The sequence below is a fragment of the Nothoprocta perdicaria genome, unplaced genomic scaffold (genome assembly GCF_003342845.1).
Source record: "Nothoprocta perdicaria isolate Ctin4 unplaced genomic scaffold, notPer1 scaffold_34, whole genome shotgun sequence".
Classification (NCBI taxonomy): domain Eukaryota; kingdom Metazoa; phylum Chordata; class Aves; order Tinamiformes; family Tinamidae; genus Nothoprocta; species Nothoprocta perdicaria.
The window spans coordinates 5,103,868-5,122,072 of record NW_020455577.1 but is presented as its reverse complement, the minus strand read 5'-3'; the positions used below and the strand labels follow the sequence as shown (position 1 = coordinate 5,122,072).

At 38.8% G+C, this 18,205-nt stretch overlaps 1 protein-coding gene across 3 annotated transcripts in view; it reads right to left on the bottom strand.

Moving 5' to 3' along the window:
• Positions 1 to 2,015: 2,015 nt before the first annotated feature.
• Positions 2,016 to 18,205, bottom strand: part of COL11A1 (collagen type XI alpha 1 chain) — a 130,491-nt gene continuing 114,301 nt past the window's right edge. For all 3 annotated transcript variants that reach the window (XM_026043864.1, XM_026043866.1, XM_026043865.1), the window contains 13 exons: positions 15,826 to 15,879; positions 15,218 to 15,325; positions 15,079 to 15,132; positions 10,389 to 10,442; positions 9,703 to 9,810; positions 9,118 to 9,171; positions 8,996 to 9,031; positions 8,840 to 8,893; positions 7,810 to 8,059; positions 5,597 to 5,709; positions 4,755 to 4,823; positions 4,272 to 4,505; positions 2,016 to 3,285 (listed from right to left, as the gene is read on the bottom strand). In XM_026043864.1, coding sequence (XP_025899649.1) covers positions 3,139 to 3,285; positions 4,272 to 4,505; positions 4,755 to 4,823; positions 5,597 to 5,709; positions 7,810 to 8,059; positions 8,840 to 8,893; positions 8,996 to 9,031; positions 9,118 to 9,171; positions 9,703 to 9,810; positions 10,389 to 10,442; positions 15,079 to 15,132; positions 15,218 to 15,325; positions 15,826 to 15,879 — 1,335 coding nt within the window. In that variant the 3' untranslated portion in view covers positions 2,016 to 3,138. The remainder of the gene's footprint in view (positions 3,286 to 4,271; positions 4,506 to 4,754; positions 4,824 to 5,596; positions 5,710 to 7,809; positions 8,060 to 8,839; positions 8,894 to 8,995; positions 9,032 to 9,117; positions 9,172 to 9,702; positions 9,811 to 10,388; positions 10,443 to 15,078; positions 15,133 to 15,217; positions 15,326 to 15,825; positions 15,880 to 18,205) is intronic.

The window sequence follows — 18,205 nt, the reverse complement described above, 5'->3', positions numbered from 1 at the left end:
AAATGTTCCATTGACTATTCTGTTTACATTATAGTTTCAGAAATGATTCATTTCCAATTTTGTTATCATCTGTTGAGGACTTACTGGCCCTGTTTGAGGCCGACCCAACAGGATCTGTTTCCTCGAGAGCAGATTCTGGATAGAATGGAAAAACAGCTGGGCATAAATAAATGAGAGATGACATGGAGCCATTCAAAAGAAGCAAAAACAAAAAGGATACATTTACTTCTCATTTGTGGATTTTATGAGAACCCAGTGACTGGCCTTTGATTGCTGGGACATCTTCTATTTATATATATTATGTTTTAGCAGTGTACGATGCAATGCCAACAAAGTGGATGAACTGAATTCTGATTTTCATGTGCATTTTAATCACTGTGCTAGTTAGGTTTTGTTATGCTCCAGCAAGATTTATCTGCAGCGTCTTTTTGATGTTAACAATTTGCTTAGACTGTACCAGAAAGCAGAGAAGCCGCTTCGATCCCAGTGCTGCTGCTGCTGAATCCTTAAACATCTCGCCTGGCTTACTGAAGTTAGCTGTGCCTCTTCTGAGACCACGTCTCCACCTGGAGAAGCAGAGACCAAATAAGTCAACATCTTGAAAAGGTCTTGAGAGAACATGGGTGGAACATGGCTGTATCTAGAGTAGCACTGGGGACACTATCCTCTCTCTTGAGAACGGAGCACACATTTGCACAGATGAGAATAAAACCAGCCCTATTTTGGCTATCGGTTCTGGAAGTACTTATTTCTAGATACCCCTCAGTTTTAAAATAAGCATTTCTAGACCCATCCATTACTTAGGCTAAGAGAAAGGAAAACAAACCCTGTAGCAGTACACGAGATGGTTTGTACCTCCATAGTTGCAGCTTGCCATACAAATCTCTCTTTTGTGACCATGTTAACCTTGATACTATGGCCTCAATCCATAGTGTTCTCCATTGGCTTGAGGTTGACTTAGCCAAGAAAGAAATTTAGCCCAAACAGTTTCAGATTCTTTTAATAGCCTATGGTAAATTCTATAGTTACATTTAATGTCTAGCAGCATTAATTATAGAGAGTGCAATTTGTCTTGTCCATTGTCAGTTGTCCATTGTCTTGTCCATTGTCAATGGAAAGACAAAGGAGTTTTGATAAGATATTTCTGTTGGGAAGAGTGCCCTTTTCCTTTTGAGCATTACATATGACACATTTCTGGGGGCAAAAAAATAATAATAAAAAAGGAAAGCCGTGACTCCTGGTCTTCTTTCTCCGAGGTGACATATGTCCTGTCTCTAGAATGAGCCCAGTTTTGTGTGTTCAGTAGTTTTTAGGGCTTGTGCTTAGTTGTTTTCTTCAGTTTCCCAAGAGTAAGTAGGGTTGTTTGCCTACCTGAAGGGATCCTGTGAGGATAAGCACAGTGTAACCTCCTTTAGTTGGGGTGCTCTGAAAGCAGACTGCTATTACACTGCTTGACGCTGGGTGAGAGCGTCTTGCTCTTTTGGACTTGCAAAAAAAAAAATCCAGAATGACCAATCCAGGTAGACAAGACTTGATTTTATTAATAAAATTTGTATTTTCCTCTTTGAGGTGACAGTTACAAACTTTGGTTCAAAAATAAAAGAAATTATGAACAGCAAGAAGTTGACTTTTGAAATCTCACTTTTACATGTATAATCGTGCACGAGAAAATACCAGTTGGAGATGAGCCAGCAAAAGCTAGTACTATTTAATTTAACAATTTATAAGACATAGAAACAAACATTTATTTTCAAATCTTACATATATTATGAAAAATAATTACAAAAGGATTTCTGTTGCAAAGTCAAAAGGTAATTTTTTACTTCCAGCTACCTGAATGAAATGCTCAGAGGGGAAGGCCAAAACAATCTTTCTGTGAGATTTGACTAGCAAATTTTAACACTTTGGGTCAAAAACAGCTCTGGAGGAAGCAGTCGCCTCATATGTTGCTTAGCAACTAGGTAGAATCACATGACCTAGACATATTGCATCCCTGGCCTTCGGTTGAAATAACAGGAAAAAAATTCATATTAATGGGATGGGTGAATATTGTATAGGACCATTCTATGGATACCTTTGAGTACCCTGTCCAGGAAACAAGTATCCATTGTTGTCCACATAAAATCTAAGTAAACACTGCAAAAATCCATAAATAATTGTTCAGAATCCAGTTTTAATATTTATGCAGATCAAAGAAGCGCGCAGTGGAAACAAATTCCGAGAAGATGCAAAAAAATAACGAGGAGGAAAGCTATATGGCTAACCACTTAATTCACATAAATTTTAACAGATCTCTTACACAGAAATTGTGGGTTTTTTTTTTTTTCTCTTTTCCTATTTTCACCGCCCCCAAAATACAAGCTTGCTTATTATAGGTATATACAGGTTTCTTGAGAAGTGCTGGCTTCTGAGAAGAGAATAAAAAGCCTGAGGTATAGCACCATGGAACACAGCACCTCGGGGCGCTTTCGTTCTGCACATTGGTCCCTGCTGAGTACTACCAGCAGAAGAGGGTTGGTTGGCGTGTGCTGCTCGAGGGCTTCCAGTTTGGCCACCCGAAGGTTCCTTGGTGGCTTCAAATAACAAAGCTCTTTGACATCAATATATACAAAGGGATTTTATTATTAATCAGAAAATGTAATTGGATTCACTGGCAATTACGGCTTTATTTTTTCAGAATACATACACAGTATTGACAATGTAGTTTGGTAATCATAAAATAAGAGCCAGATGCAATTCAGAGACACATGCAAGTTTTGGAAATGGACAGAGAAATAACAGTATAGTACTGTACATAGAATAATTACAGTTCATTAAACACACTTTCTTAACACCTCTTTGTTGTAATGGAGTGAGCACCATGTTGTTCATTTTTTTTACAGCACCAAAGTAATCCAAAGGGGGGATGTTCGTAAAGCGAGCCCTATGTTGTCTGTCTCTGCCACAGCATCTTTGTCAAATACGTTTAAGTCATGTGATTCTGGCCCTACAAGGGCAACAATTACTTTCTAGGTAAGACATACATACACAGCAAGACATATTTTCTATGCCATCCTTATTCAAAACTTGCATGTGGCACGAAGTGGGTGGGTAGCACCAATGTGCAACGTTTTTGTTGGTCTGATCTTTGTCCTAAGCTTAACCAAGGAAACAGACAGGACCGACCTCAAATCCAAACTTCTGGTTCTGATCACCAAAGTCATTGATCATGACATCAACGATAGGCACTTGGTCTATTTTGGGTGTGTTGATTTCAATCACCGTCTTTGCGTAGCCCTTTCGTGACTGTTAAAAAAGCAGCAAATCGGACACGGTTAGATAAACCAGAGCAGGAAGCAGGTGCTACAGATCTTCAGAGGATACCTCTGAAGTACAGCATACATAACAATAGCCCTTCATGTACCAGACATTACAGACTCTAGAGCCTAAGCATAGGATTCACATACTGACATTCATATTTTGTTAGGGTTTTACTTTACAAAAGGATTTTACAAAGAGATCAGGCCATCGCTTTTTGACTTAGTAAAATAAACCTACAGAATTATCCAAGACATTTAATATTCCTTAGGGAGTTCTGAGTTTACATATATACTGTTTAATGAACAATAATATTGCTGTTTCTTTGACCTCTTTGTGTAAAATCACTATTCAATTCTGAGGGATAAAAACAAGATCTGCTTTTAAGAAGAAAGCCTGTAACCTCACAAGATAGAACAGCAGGTGTTTGGACATAAAGCAAAATAGTCTGAAGCGGTTGCTAACTGTTGCAGTTAAAAACAGAGCTTGAAGATTATCAAACATAGCCAACAGTCTTCCTGACAGAGGCTGTCCATTTCTTTGGTTTTCATGCAGCCAAATCATGTTAGCTATTAGATTGCATTTTGTTTACATGGTCTCCTAGGTCTTCCTGAGACCCCCCTGCTCTGTGCCAGGGCATTCAAGTGGGTTGGTCTGAGCAGTCACAGTGGTGATGATGCTGTGCCCTACATCACTTGCACATCGCTGCGGAGGTCTCTACTCACCCACTGTGGGTGCTAAAAACTAAATAAAGATACAGGACATACAGAATCCCATTCCTGAGATAGGAAGACTCTGAAGCTTAGCTGTCTCTCTGCCTCAGAGCCAGCTCTGAATCCTATTAGATTTTAACTAATATAGTTAAGAAAAGTCTTTAAAAACTTTTCTCAGAAGAAAGCTGGGGAAATAATGAACTGGTTTGATTTGCACTTTAATTGACAGGTTAGTAAAAGATAACCTGAACCTCTACTTACCGCACAGCCATCGTGAAGAGCTTTGATGTAAGGATTGTTGTCATAGGACATCTCTTCATCATTTGATCCTAAGAACCTCAGTGCTTTGTCATAGCTGTCAGATGTTGCATCATGCCAAGCTACTGACTGATGGCAGTTGTAAGTGAAATTTTGTCTGGCAGAGGCACTCAGTAGTTTCAGGAATGTCATTTGCACCATGTTAATGGAATTGCCTTCAACATCCAAATAAGAAAGCTGGAAGATATAAGAAGTCACCAAACATTTAGCTGCTCCCCTTGCTGAAAATGCAACACTTGAACATTATCGTTGACAAAAGAACCATGTAATAGGCCTTAAAATAAAACTGACCAACATGTACCATTTTATTGGAGTATTTGGGGACAATATGTAGCAGACTCCAAATCATTTGACTAAAATTCCTTGGGATCTGTTGATCACTGATAACATGAACTTGATTTGCAAATTACTGCATATTGCACTTACCAGTTTGCCTCTTTTAAATTCACTAAACCAAGATCCTGGATTCTCTTTTGGCCACGAGGAAATTCTAACCTGTGTGGTAAAACACCAGAGTCTGTAAATTTTTAAAGCATGTAACAGCAATCAAAGTTTTAAATTGCCTGGGACAAATTTCACATCAGATAGTAAACAGTGATTCTTCTTTCTGAGATTTCAGCCTCTTTACAGTTCTAAAATAAGATGTTTTTCTTGGATATAATGCCACTAGATTAATGACTTTCAATGTAATCAGAGATGATAGTGTATAAAGAGAGTTAATTCTATTTAGGGAGATGCTGTTCTCATCTGTTAACGTTCAGGTAAATTGCTGATATAAATTGTTCCTGTGAAGAGCGCCTAAGCTTTTCACTGGTGTCGGCACTGATACCTCTTGCTGAGACAAGCTTTTAGAAAACCTTCCTCTGCACCATATGTCCCTTAGAGGTAATGTATAGCAAGGAGTTTGGGGCATATTTTGCATAGGTATATGAAGAGGTATAAGTGAACCCATGTGAAAAACAGTGTAAGAGGTTAGTTTTTTGGTGTCAGCTGCCAGATTTTGCACTCAGCTGTACTGCATCCTGCAGCACAGTGAAAGGTTAACAAGCAGGTACAGACAAAGCTGATCTCAGCAAAAGAGTAAAAATGCTCTTCGCTGACTCTGTGAACCACTTTACTGCTTCATTTAGGTTTATGCAAATTCAAATGTAATAATTAGCTTGCAAGAGAGACAGGTAAGTGAAAATGTGACAATTTAATTATCCCATTTGGTTCAACATTTCAATAGCACAGTCAACAGCCAACAAAATACACAGACTGGTACTTACTCCTTCAGATTTCTTATCTGGGTAGATGCAAGTCTCCCCACCTGCTGTGAAATTGCAGTAAACCTTGAAGGAGTCTCCAGAGCAGCCCTGGTTAGGATCAATCCAGTATTCCCCTAAAACAAATGAGATTGGCTTTAGGTAACAGAAATAACATTTGAAGATCCAGGCTTTGCTGCTACCTACTGATCTTCTAAAGCTTAAAGCAGAGAGTTATTTTAATGACTAGGAAAAAAAGCATTTTTTATGCCTTTATTTTTTTTTTTTAATGAAAAATAAAATGAGGGTCAAAGTCTATTTTTAATCTATGCTGTTTATTTTTGTCTGATTTGATTTCAAACCCTGACTGTTGCAGAGCATCACTAGAATTTTAGAGGAACTGAGTGTAGCATCACAGGGGTTGCACGACGCTGCAGTGACCTTGGTCTTACGGAGGAGGGATCTTAGGTGTGAAACACACACTGCAGGTGTCAGTAATTCAGCTGTTTTGATACTTAAGCTAGAAGGACAGTTTGTAATTCTAGAGGCAGTAGCACTGAGAGGGGGAGCAGGTGGCTGTGGGCAGGAGCAAGCCATGGTCTTGGGCTGAGAGAGAAGCCTGGGGTCACTTTCTTATCTTAACTGCATGGAGAGCCTGTGGCCCAGCGTGTGGTGAGATCACAGCTCCAAGCTGTCCTTGAGCCATGCAGCTCTAGCACAGACGGTAGGTTTTAAGGGAAGGGCTGTGAAGCTGCAACACTGGAGAAGCTCCAGGCTGTTCTAGATGATAAAAACACCTTAAATGATTCTTTGTTAGGTGACACAGTGGAAGGAGGGTAAATGGAATATTCTTGCCATGGTTTCACCAGGGATGGGACTGCAGCGCTTGTGAATTTGGGCCCTAGGGTGAACTAAGGCTTGGGATGGAAGAGGCTGCAGTCAGTCCAAGGTCCATTAAAATCAGGGCATTTGGGAATCCACTATCCTATTTTGAATGCTGACATCTGCAATGGGGGTCTTTACCTGCTGCTAGTTTCAGAGCAGAGTCTGAATGTTTTTCTGACACCTCTGTTCTAATCAGGTTTCAAGTGAACAGCATGAGCTTTGAAGAGGCTCTATAAAACCTTCCACCAGTTCTGTCTTCTGAATACAGAGCTTAGACAAAGCATTTATATTATGGAATTCTCTTGATCTAGGCTGTATTTATTGAAAACAGGCTTTCCTACCTGTTTAGCCTTTCCCCTTGGGAATTTTATACTTTAATGAAGGCATTTGCTTTTATTTTAACCAAATTTAAGTTCACTTTGATAGGAACAAAGCTCCAAAAAATAAGTGAAACATTGGTAAATAAAGAAGTCAAATCTTCTATAAGAAGTATTCATTATTATAGAGAGGTACCAAATTGTAAAATACGTACTTTTCATATAGCACATACACTATTCAGTTACTCCTCAAGGCAACCATCTGTTTTTATCTATCTTGAGTGAAAGCAATAAAGTATTATTAAACTGTCAACATCTATTTTTCCTCTCATTTAAAAACAGAAAAATATTGCTTTGAACTAGGGAAAATATTCATTGTAATTGAAAAAAAAAAAAATCAAAGCGTGAGAACTCAGTGAAGGTTGGCTTTCATTTAAAGCTTTCCAGAGGGGTAAACTCAGGAAAAAAAAAAAAAAAAAAAAAAAAAAACAACAAAATAAAATTGAGTTAAGATATTTCTTCAGAACACAGTGCCTAGTTCAAACTGCTCTGCATTTTATTAAGCTAGTTCTTGGTAGCATTAAACAGTATTAGAGGAACTTGCATGTCTAGTTGCTCAACTTTGCAAATAGTGGTCATTTGCTAGACCAAATTAGGGTTTCTAAGAATAAATTAATACTGATTTTTTTTTTAAATAGTAAGCCTTATGTAATACAAATACTTTTCTTTCTATGCTAAGCTAAAGTATTCAAATACTAAAATATAATTTTTCTTTAGACTAAAATAGCTATAAGCTGTCCAGTAGATTGACATTTGTGGTTATATTACCTTTGATCTAAATGACATCAATCTTTTATCCTGTTCCTGTTTGGACAGTTCTGGAAATGCAAGGCTCAACTTTCTCAGCAATCACTGGGTCTTTTTGTGGTTTTGATTTTGGTTTTTGTTTGTTTGTTTTTTGTTTTTATCTCTTACCAGCTTTAGAAGTTTTAAGATCAAGCCCTTCGTTGCCCTTGTCACGCCCCAGGAACGTACCGTCGGGGAAGTCGGGGTGGCAGAGCTGCAGGTCTTTGCAGGTCCGGGCTGGGTTGCTCTGCGTGCCCATCGGGTACTTCATGTGCTCAATATCTTGCTTGAGGGTATTCAGGGAGCCAAAGATCTCCTCCATGCCATCGGAATAATCCAGAATATTATCCCCGACATCGGATAACATGTAGTCGGGAGATCTTCTTGTCTTTTTGGGTGACTGGATTGGCAATGGCTGGATGACCTCGCCTGGAGGACCCTGAGTGGGAAGCAGCACATCTAATTACCTTTCCCTTTAGTTTTCCAGCTGCATAATTGCACAGGGAAGAACACAGCACCTCCTGGCGTGGAGGTGCTTTGAATAGGCTTTCTACAAACCCAGTATTTCTTTACTTCCCTTTCTTTCTACTGATGTATGCACGCTTGCTTTGATTTGGTTAGAAAAGAGCAGGATGTAGGAGGCCAAACTAATGCTGTGCCCTGAGCTCTTTGCACTTCATGGCCATTTAGAGAGGAGTGGGCTGCCCTGCCCAGGTGTGCAGCACTGAACTGCAATTGCCTTTTTATCCCTGGAAGTCCCTATAGCAGAGGAGTAGCCTATAACAAATAAAAACTGTGGATGGTTCTTATATAAAACTCTAAGATTTCATTTAGGGTTTATGAAGCAATATTTCATTTCAAGAAATTGAAACACTTCATTTCAGATTTTGGCTGTTTTCATTTTACATTGTTATAACATGAAAAAATAGAAGAATATTCACAGTGAGAAACCAAAATCTTTCCATTTGCAGTTCTTCAGTGTGACACACTAAATCCTTATGGCAAGATTTTATTTCACATTTTATTTCTAGTGAATTTTTTTAGAGGAGAAATGGATTTTTTGCCTAGTGGATACATGTTTTCTGACAAATGAAATGTCAAACAATTACATTTTTTTCATTATGTTCAAGTTCACAAATGCTGTTTGCAAACGCTGTGAAAACAGGATTATTTTGTCAGGACATTGTTTGTGCTTTGTCAAGTTAGAATTATTACTTACTGGAGGACCAGGTGGACCAGGTAAACCACTGTCACCCTTTTGACCAGCAGGACCCTATAAGGCAATGAAAGAAATGAAGGGTTTACGATGTAAACCGTGTTAAAAAATAATATGCACAGAAATAAAATAACAAAAATATGGAGGAGAATTACTCACACTGGATCCTTTGGAACCTTTTGGACCTTGAGGACCCTAAGGGCAAGAACATACAAATATAATTGCATACAGTGCACCCAAGATAGGAGTGTTTTGAACACTGAGGAGATGAAACTACTTACAGGTAAACCAGGAGGACCAGGGGGTCCAAGTGGACCAGCAGGACCAGAAATTCCCTAAGAAAGAATAAACACAGTATTCATATGTATTATGCAAAGCATTCTGCATACTGCATCACTAAAAAAATAAACAGTGAATAGTTTTTATATTTAAAATATTATCTGACAGCTTGAGCTCTGTGTAGTTGTTCTTAACTTTGCAGCATTTATAGCTATAACCTTGTGGCCCTTCTGATCTATTCAGGAGCCTCACTTCTTGCACGGAGTCAAAACTGTGACTTAGTAAGTAGGAGAAAAGAAGCTACCTGATAGTACAGTTAATACATGTGATGAGATTGGTACTATTGATTTTTCCTTTTCCCTAACTTATGTGTAAGTGCTTCCCTTCACTTCCTGAAATACTCTCTGATCAGGTTTTAAGCTGTTTAACTTCAGCTGTGTTTGTCCAATGCCTAGGGAAGTTTTGAGCTCTAGCAGGAGACTGGCTGTTACTGTTTATAGTAACGTTATATGTCTCTCACAGGGAGGACTGGAATATACACCCTATGTATGTTACTTGAGTTAGGAACTTGAGTTTGTTTTACTCACGGCATCACCCTTGGCTCCAGGAGATCCCTGTGGGCCAGGAAGACCCCTGTCACCCTTTTCACCCTGTTCTCCTGGAGGTCCGATCAGCCCAATCAAACCAGGATGTCCCTAAAGAGCATAGCAGAAAATATATTTAAGCTCACAGAAACAAAAATTATAATTCACAAGATAGTCATATTCATAACCTTTCTATTTACAGTTCTTCTATGATACCCAAACAATCAGTACATTTGAGAGAGTACAAGACAAAATCCTATTTCAGATCTTTCAGCCCATTGATTTGTTTACCCACCTGTTGTTTAAAAATAAAATGTTCTCATTTTAATTTAACAAACAAACAAACAAACAAAAAAACCCAAAATAAAGGTTCCCTTGATGCCTGTTTCTTTAGGGCCTTCATTGCAAGAAAAATCACCCACATGCTCAGCACCAGTAGTCTACTACTGGGACAATAATCCTTATCTTCCTACAATAATCCTTATCTTCCTGTGTGCTTCGGGAATATAAGATGTGGCTGAAAGCTTCACAATTAATATTAATGCTGCAGGGAGCTAATTGATAGGTACCATAAGTTGTGCTTCTTTCTGACATAAAAAACACTTTTTTCCCCCCTCATGGTGATTTTATACAGATTTTTAAACAGAGTAAAAATTGCACAGGCACAAATGGGAGATATTCTCACATACCTTCTCTCCTTTCGAACCTGGATCTCCTTTCAAGCCAGGCAAGCCAGGTGGGCCCTAGATAGGGGGAAACAGTGATAAAATAAGAAGTTTTAACATATTGCACAAACGACATTTTCTTGAAATATTAAAGGCATTCAGTAGTTGACAGTTCTGACTGATGCTATATGAGATAATATTTATATGAGTGCTTAAAAAGGCACAATACTACTACTGAAGCATTTAAATTACTTTATAATTAGAAAACTATAAAGGACTTTATGATCAGAAATCTATGAAGAAGAGTCAATTAAAATTCTTAAATAGCACTGAAAGCATCTGGTGAAGCATGTGATATATAAACAAATTATTTAAATTTTGCTGATTAGCTTGTGGTTACACTGCATGCTTTCAATTATTATTTCCACTGTAATTATTGTATCTATTCAGTTATAAGACAGCAGCATGAATATTATTAAGATGCTTATTTTAGCCCATACCTTCATCAAATGATGGGAAATAGTCTCTTAATTTTTCTTCCAGTTTATTAAAGTTCAGTAAGATTTTTGCGAACTTTAAATGAGTTGTTTATCATAACTGCTTATTAGAGAATTACTTCATATTTATTTCACTACCCAAAGCTTCACTACTTCACATTATGGTTTCTTGGACTTCCTGGAATTCCTGTACAATTATTAATAATGCATTTAAATCCATGTTTCTCAAAATACTTAGGCCTTTTTTGCTCAAAATTGCGAGGTTACTTAGTGAGATTGAGGCGTGTTAGGTCCCTTTACACAGACAAGCCTAGGAGCTTTGAAAAGGAGCTCAGATGCCTGTCAAATTACTTAGGTCAGTGTCTGGGCAATCGACATTTATTTTAGTAATTGTTATTTAATAACTCTCTAGATCATCACTTCTCAACTTTTACCCAGGGATAACTCCCCTGCCTTATAGAGGTGTTGTTAAATTGATACCTTTTTTTGTGTGCATTTTCATACATACATCATATGATACCTTACAGTTTGTAATTACAAGCCATATTTATGCAGCACAGTATAAATCCATATGTTACTTTATAAAATAGGGTAAGATTTGCTCTTTTTTTCTATATTTTGTGTACACTGGGTCCCTAAATAACACTAATGCTGCTTCTTCCAGCCCTTGACAGGCTGATCAATGGCAAACAAGAAAGGCTGAATAAAAAATGGGACGTGCAATGTTATTCAGCAGTAATTCACAATCTGCAGGAAACCACAGGAAAATATAGGACCTGCTCTATGGCATTTAGCTCTGTAAAGAGTCATTATGCATGCTTGTAATCAGTAGACATCAGTGGTTTTATTTACCTCAGATTTACTGGGCTAGGGGTGCTAAGTGGCAATGAGGAGGTAAATGTGCCATTAAATTAGCTGCTCTCTTAAACCAAGCCCTGCTAGGGTTTCCTGGACTCTGAATGCTTCCCCCAGTGTCCCAGGGAGCTCAGGAAGCTCCCGATCATGCAAGCAGGCAGAGCTGTCCGGAGGGCACCTGCAGAAGTGTCCTTTGGGGATGAAAGCGAGCCAAATATTCACAGCATAATGTGTTTTAAGAGTTCTTTAGAAGTTCAGAATTTCTGACACGTAAATTGACCTCGTCTCTCCATAAATGATGTTCAGAGTTGTAATCAGCACTTCAGAAGTCCTAGCCTTGACTTGCTTAGAGGGCCTTAATATTTTCCCTTCTCTTATATTGACCATATTTGAAGCTTTTTTCCATGACACTGCAGAATCCAGTATCAATTTGTATTCTCAAACCCCTCTCTAGAGTACAATTCTTGTAAGGAAGAACTGTATGTCTTGCTCTGCTTCAACCATTACCCCTTTTCTTTAAAAAAGAAGTCAAACCCTTGGGAGCTTGGAAATTTCCTTGAAGAGGGTTACTTAAACACAACCCATTGCACTGATAACACAAGACTAAAAGAAGTTTTAATGGACTCATTAGTATGCAAATTCATTATGATTTCAATTTGTGCTGTTTGGATACCCTCCCAAGATAACAAGATAGACCATCCCAAAAATGTCCTTTCACAATGTTTGAAAAACTTCTGGCATCTTCTGGCATGTCTTCTGCTTGACATACCAGATACCTGCTGTAATGTTCCTGAGTTGGGTTAGACAGGCCAAACTAGACTGTTCTGTAGTTTGAAGGCTGCACAGTGGATAAAAGTACTTTAGTCCTAACTGTCAGAGGCCTGAATTGAGATGGACAGGGCAAAGGTTGGTTGGATGGGAGCAAATGAAATAGCAGCTCATGCCCTTGTGCATGTAATAACTCTGGCACTCCAGACCTGGAACCTCTAGATGCAAATAGTGTGAAAGAGTCGCTGCTAACAGGCAAGAAACCTGGGAAACCACTGCAAGGGATAAGAACATTCACACAGATAAGTCTCACTTTCTGCAAATTCCTTTCAGCTTTCAACAAACATTGAATAATTTTGCTCATATAAAATAGGAGAATTTGAAGAAACTTCTCTTCCTTGACTGTTTTTATTATCTTTATTTGCACCATAAGGCCAACCAATGGATTCTTCCAGTAGTCAAAAGTACAGCTGAACACATGGAACAGAAAAAGAACTTCTGTGAAGCTTTTAAAAACCTGGGCTTTTGTTTTCTACTTTTTAATTTAATCCCGATATGTAATTTTGGAAGAATTTGGGGAGGATCTAAGAACCTTCTGAAGTTCATAAAAATGGCTATGTTGGTTTTCTGTAATTTGTACAGAATGAGGTGAAAAATTCAGACTGTCTGCATATGCAAGCAGAGAAAAGGCTTTCAGAGGCCATTAATCTCCCCCTGAACATGCCTGTGTTAGGAGCAGAGCTGCTAGACTAACTCTGTGTCTCATCACTGCTGGGATCCTGCTGGCAGAGGACATCTGTGCAGTTCTGATATGGATAGCAGTAATAAGTGACCTTTCCGACCTGGCACAGATTCAGAAGTCCCAGAACACTTCATGTACAAAATATTATTCAGTGCATATCCTTGCCATCTCTACTTTGGAATATCATTAGATGCAAAAGCCTAGGCAAATACATAATTCATGAATAAAAAATGAAAATTTTACTGGGATACAGAGGCTTTAGGAATACAGAATCAGGCATTTCCACCTGCAGTGTGTTGTGCTCTACTGCAAATCTGCTTTTGTTCTCCTCTCCTGATAGCAGTCTGTACGGCAGGGGGAAAGGTTTGGAGGGAAGCCTGCCCTCGGCCACTCTTATCTATAAACTTTGCCTACCTGAAATCAAAAATAATGTTCAAGTTGCTGTAAAGCATCTAAAAATATTCCAGTTGAGCTGACTAGTCAACAGACAGCCTCTGTGCTAGCGAGTATTTAATTCATTAACACACTCAGCTTCAGGCTTTATTTAAATATTTAAGTTTCCAAATTCTGGAAGGGTTTTTTTGATATTGCATTTGGAGGCTTCTAGTAACTGTTATGTGGAAAAGAGATGATGATTTTTCCTGGATAGTTATTGCTATGAGTTTTAGCCATCAGCTCAGTGAGGTTGCAAGGCCCTAATCTGCCCACCATGCATTTTATTAGTAAAGGTGGGCACATTATTTAAACCATTATGGTAGTAGTGCCACCTTTTGCCTTATTTACTGAAATCATAAACTTTTGAACAGAAGAGATTTTCATAATGGCCTTAACACTGTTCCTACTCCATGTACTTCCTTGCTCTTACCCAATCTCTGCCTTACAAACAACCTGTTGCCCGTGACACTTCAGACAAAATTCAAATGTTAAAAAGAAGGGCACCTAAGGGCTATAGTATAATGCTTCCTCAGCACATTACCTGCTCATCATTGTTATCTAAGTGCAAGATTATGTGTAGATACTACTATAATACCCCCTCTATGTACAGCATCAGCAGATGTTAGATAAACCTGCATGCCAGATCACAGTTTCACTGTCTGATGCATAAAAATAAAAAATTTTGTTTTATGTACTGGCAAAACCTAATCTGGAATTCTCATAGCTGCTGTTCAGACTATGGCTTCTTACTGGTAGCTATCTGCTTTGGAAAGGTTTGGGGTTTCAGATGTACAGCTAAAGTGCAAAAAACTACTTTAAGGCTGCCTAAGGAGGTAGTTCTTTTATTTTTTTCCCCATCAAACTATAACAGTCCATGTTTTGTATCAAAGATTTTTATTCCCAGTGTGTCATTCAGCTGTCATAATAGCTGTGAATTCTACTGAGTATGAAGAGCAAGAAATACGAGATCTCTTTGCTAACTCTTACCCTAGGAGTAAGGTTCTCCTATTGGGTAGTCATGAACACCAGTGGATGTACAAAACTTACCACTGCTATGGAAACAAAAAGATTTAATGCATTAAGCTTTGCTGATGTGGAGGCAGAAGAAGATGTTTTGATAGTAAGCTTCATTCATTTTATTTTTAATTCTGCTAAGAGGATTTCAAGGACTTGGTTTTCCACTGTCTTGTTCTGTTTTACCCGCTAGAGGCATTCAGCACAGCTGCCTATGGAAGCAGAGCAGGGGAATGGAGGAAGTCCCGCATATCAGATTCTAATAGCACAGAATAGTGTTGTTGTGCTAAGAACCGACTTGTACATTTGTTTTCTGGTATTATGCACATCATTTTTAATGTTTTAAAGATATATAAAGCTAATGGTATATTTTAAAGGGTATTTTTTGTCTTTTATCACTCACCAAAGGTCCAGGAGGGCCGTCTTGACCTGATGCTCCAGGTAGACCTTGTTCTCCCTAGAGAAAACATGATTGTGTTTGCTTTACTAGAGGATATACAAGAAATACATTTACCTTATTGTTGTATACCCAGTTTACTCACCACGGGGCCAGGAATGCCTCGGAGACCCTCTGGGCCAGGTTTTCCTGCAGGTCCCTGAGGACCAACTGGACCTGTTTTTCCGGGAGCACCTTCCGCACCAGGTTCACCCTAGAAAGAATGTCAAGGGGTCAGAGAGCAGGGAGCTGATTCAGCTGGGCACTGTACAGACATTACAAGCAACAAACAGTTCCCTCACTGCATCTTTCAGAAGCTAGTCTAAAACAGGGGTCTCCACACGACTGTTTTCCGACCAAAATTATGTGATGCCAGCAAACCACATTCACCCTGCTTTTCTGCAGTGGTGGGGTCAGTTCTGTCTGCACTGGTGAGAGGTCACCATGTGCACTGTCACAAACTGCCACAACTACCCTTGAGGTGAGATCTCCTCATCCTATTTCCTCCTTGAATCAGCAATGAATCAGCCTTACTGTGCCATCCCACTGAGATGATGAATGTCATGACTTCTGTACTAACTCTGGCTCTCAATTTGGATTTTACAGTTTATCTATGATTACCTTGATGAATTTCACACTGCATGATAACCAGCTTACTTATATGTACATAGTTTGCATTTCCATGCCCCTAGAAGAAGTTCCTGAATGAATTACCTTTGCACCTTTTTCACCTTGTCTGCCTTCAGCACCAGTGGCTCCAGGAGGTCCCTGTAAAAGATAGAGAGCTAGCTCATAATCTCATTTTACTAAAATATTACCAAAATGAAAGAAATCTGAAATATCTTAAAAAATATCCACTATATTAATGAGTAGTTAATAGTAACAAAAGAAAACTACATTTATTTTTCGACAGTTCATCAAGAGGATAAATATCTCAGCCATATCAACTCTTTCCTTTTATAAAATCTTCTAAGCTTTTAGAATACCTAAAATAATATGCAGCACCTAATACCTGGTTTTACATATACTTGCACTGGCCTGTTCCTGCTTCCTTGAGTTTTTCCACAGATTCCATAAGGGCCTGCCATTACTGAGTGCACAGAATGGAATGTGTATCTTTATGCTCTAAGCAAGGGATGGATGCACTAAGCCTTTCAAGAGTACTTGGGCAGCCCCAAGTTGATACATGCCCTTCTGTCATCTTGTAAATATGAAAGGGGGAGAAAATAAAACTCATATGACTGAAGGTTGTAAGAAATGAAATACAGGCACTTACTGCATCTAGCTACTGATAGCAGGTTTCTTGCTACTGTTCTAATAACTGTGCTTGCCTAAGAAGACACAGCTCAGTACTGCAGGAGGACACCGAGATGGGGTAAGGTTGAGGTAGAGTTCACAGACAAGTTGCACTAATCCAGCAGCTCTGTGATTCTGTATTGTTTCTGTGCTCTGAAATGGTTCTCCTAGATATACTTGACCAGAAAAGATGCACTCAAGACAAGGCACCAACTGTTTTCATGAAAGGCTAATTTTTAGCCTGGGAAATGTCTCTATTATTATTTCTTGCCAACCAGTGAGCAGCTTAAAGCAAAAAAAGAAAGAATAAATGACCATGATGAAATACAAGTTGATTTTTTTGAATCTATAGAACTGGCTATGTGGGACTCATCTGTTCACGAACACAATATACAGTTTGTAATGCAGAAATGACAAAAATTGTTCTAAGGATCAACAGCAAGAAAAAATTAACCACTTATATTTACTGCCTTTCTTTTCATAACAAACAAAATAAGTGCAGACTCCTAAAAGTGCAGGCCCACTAAAGCACATTCTTTATTTTCCAGACGTGTACACTATTCTTTCAGTCCAGCATCTACCTGAGCTCAGAACTTTAGTTCTCCGTTTGAACTGATAGTAACTTTTTAAACTACAGCTGAATTTAGCCCAAACTTTTATAGCCTGATGTCTACTAGCACATACCTTGAGCAACTCCACCAGTTTTAACTGAATTCCTGGGGCTTTATATTAAAAGTATAAGTATTTAGGTAAAAGATCATTCATTAGCTTCTGAAATTAAGCTCTCTCCAGGGAGGAACTGAACATCTGCAGAGTCATATGAACCTTTTGGCCAAGAGAGGTAGTAAAGCTCTTCCATCAAAGACAACACAAACCAAACTGAATAACCCACAGTGGTCTCTGGCCATTTGTTGTGGGCATCAACATGTTCTCTTTGGGATCTTAAGACTTCTAAGAGGTGAGGTATGTAGCTTTACATACTAAAAATGCAGACAAGCTTTGGGTAGTGTGGTCCTATTAATAATTCTTTAAAACCAGAAGAGTTGGCATCACTGCCATTCCCAGCAGCAAGCCCTGATACATATATCCCTTTGAGTAACTGGTTGATTACAGTTTGCAGTGGTAACAAGAAAAATGAACAGCAGCTTTATATAAACACTCAGAAATTTTTTAGAAATAGTATTTTTTCCTATCATATATTAACCTACACATCCATTGTCTTGCTGCTTGAAAATTTCCTTTCCTCAAGTTCACACATAGGTTATAATCTGCCTAACCTAAGGAGCTGGAAGGGGCTGAGCTTTGTATTTGCGAAACAGCATCTCTGCAGAATCTGGGCATGCAGCTGCAGCATGAATTGGCAGAGCTAGAAACACTGTGATTGCTAAATTACTAATACAACGAATTGTGATTGCTAAGAGAAAGGGGCGCAGCCAGTACCCGACCGTGCCAATGCCGCTCCTAGTACAAAGCAGCTCCGCGAGTTGCGTTTCCTACCAGCGCTGATTGCTGGCAGGTGCTCGAGGTGCTTCTAAAATATCAATTAGCAGGAGCCCATTGATCTTACCTGCCTACACTTGAGCTGCTGGAGTGTCTGGCAAATTTTAACTGACATGAAAGAGCTCAGTAACAATAACTTGAAGTTAATGCTGGGTTTTCTTCCCAGCTCCTGCGGTGATTTTTATGATCGTTTCGCTCCATTTTGTCTAGTTTTTACACAGAACTTGCCAAACAAGAACACATACAGACACACACATACATAAACACACACACACACACACACACACACACACAAGCA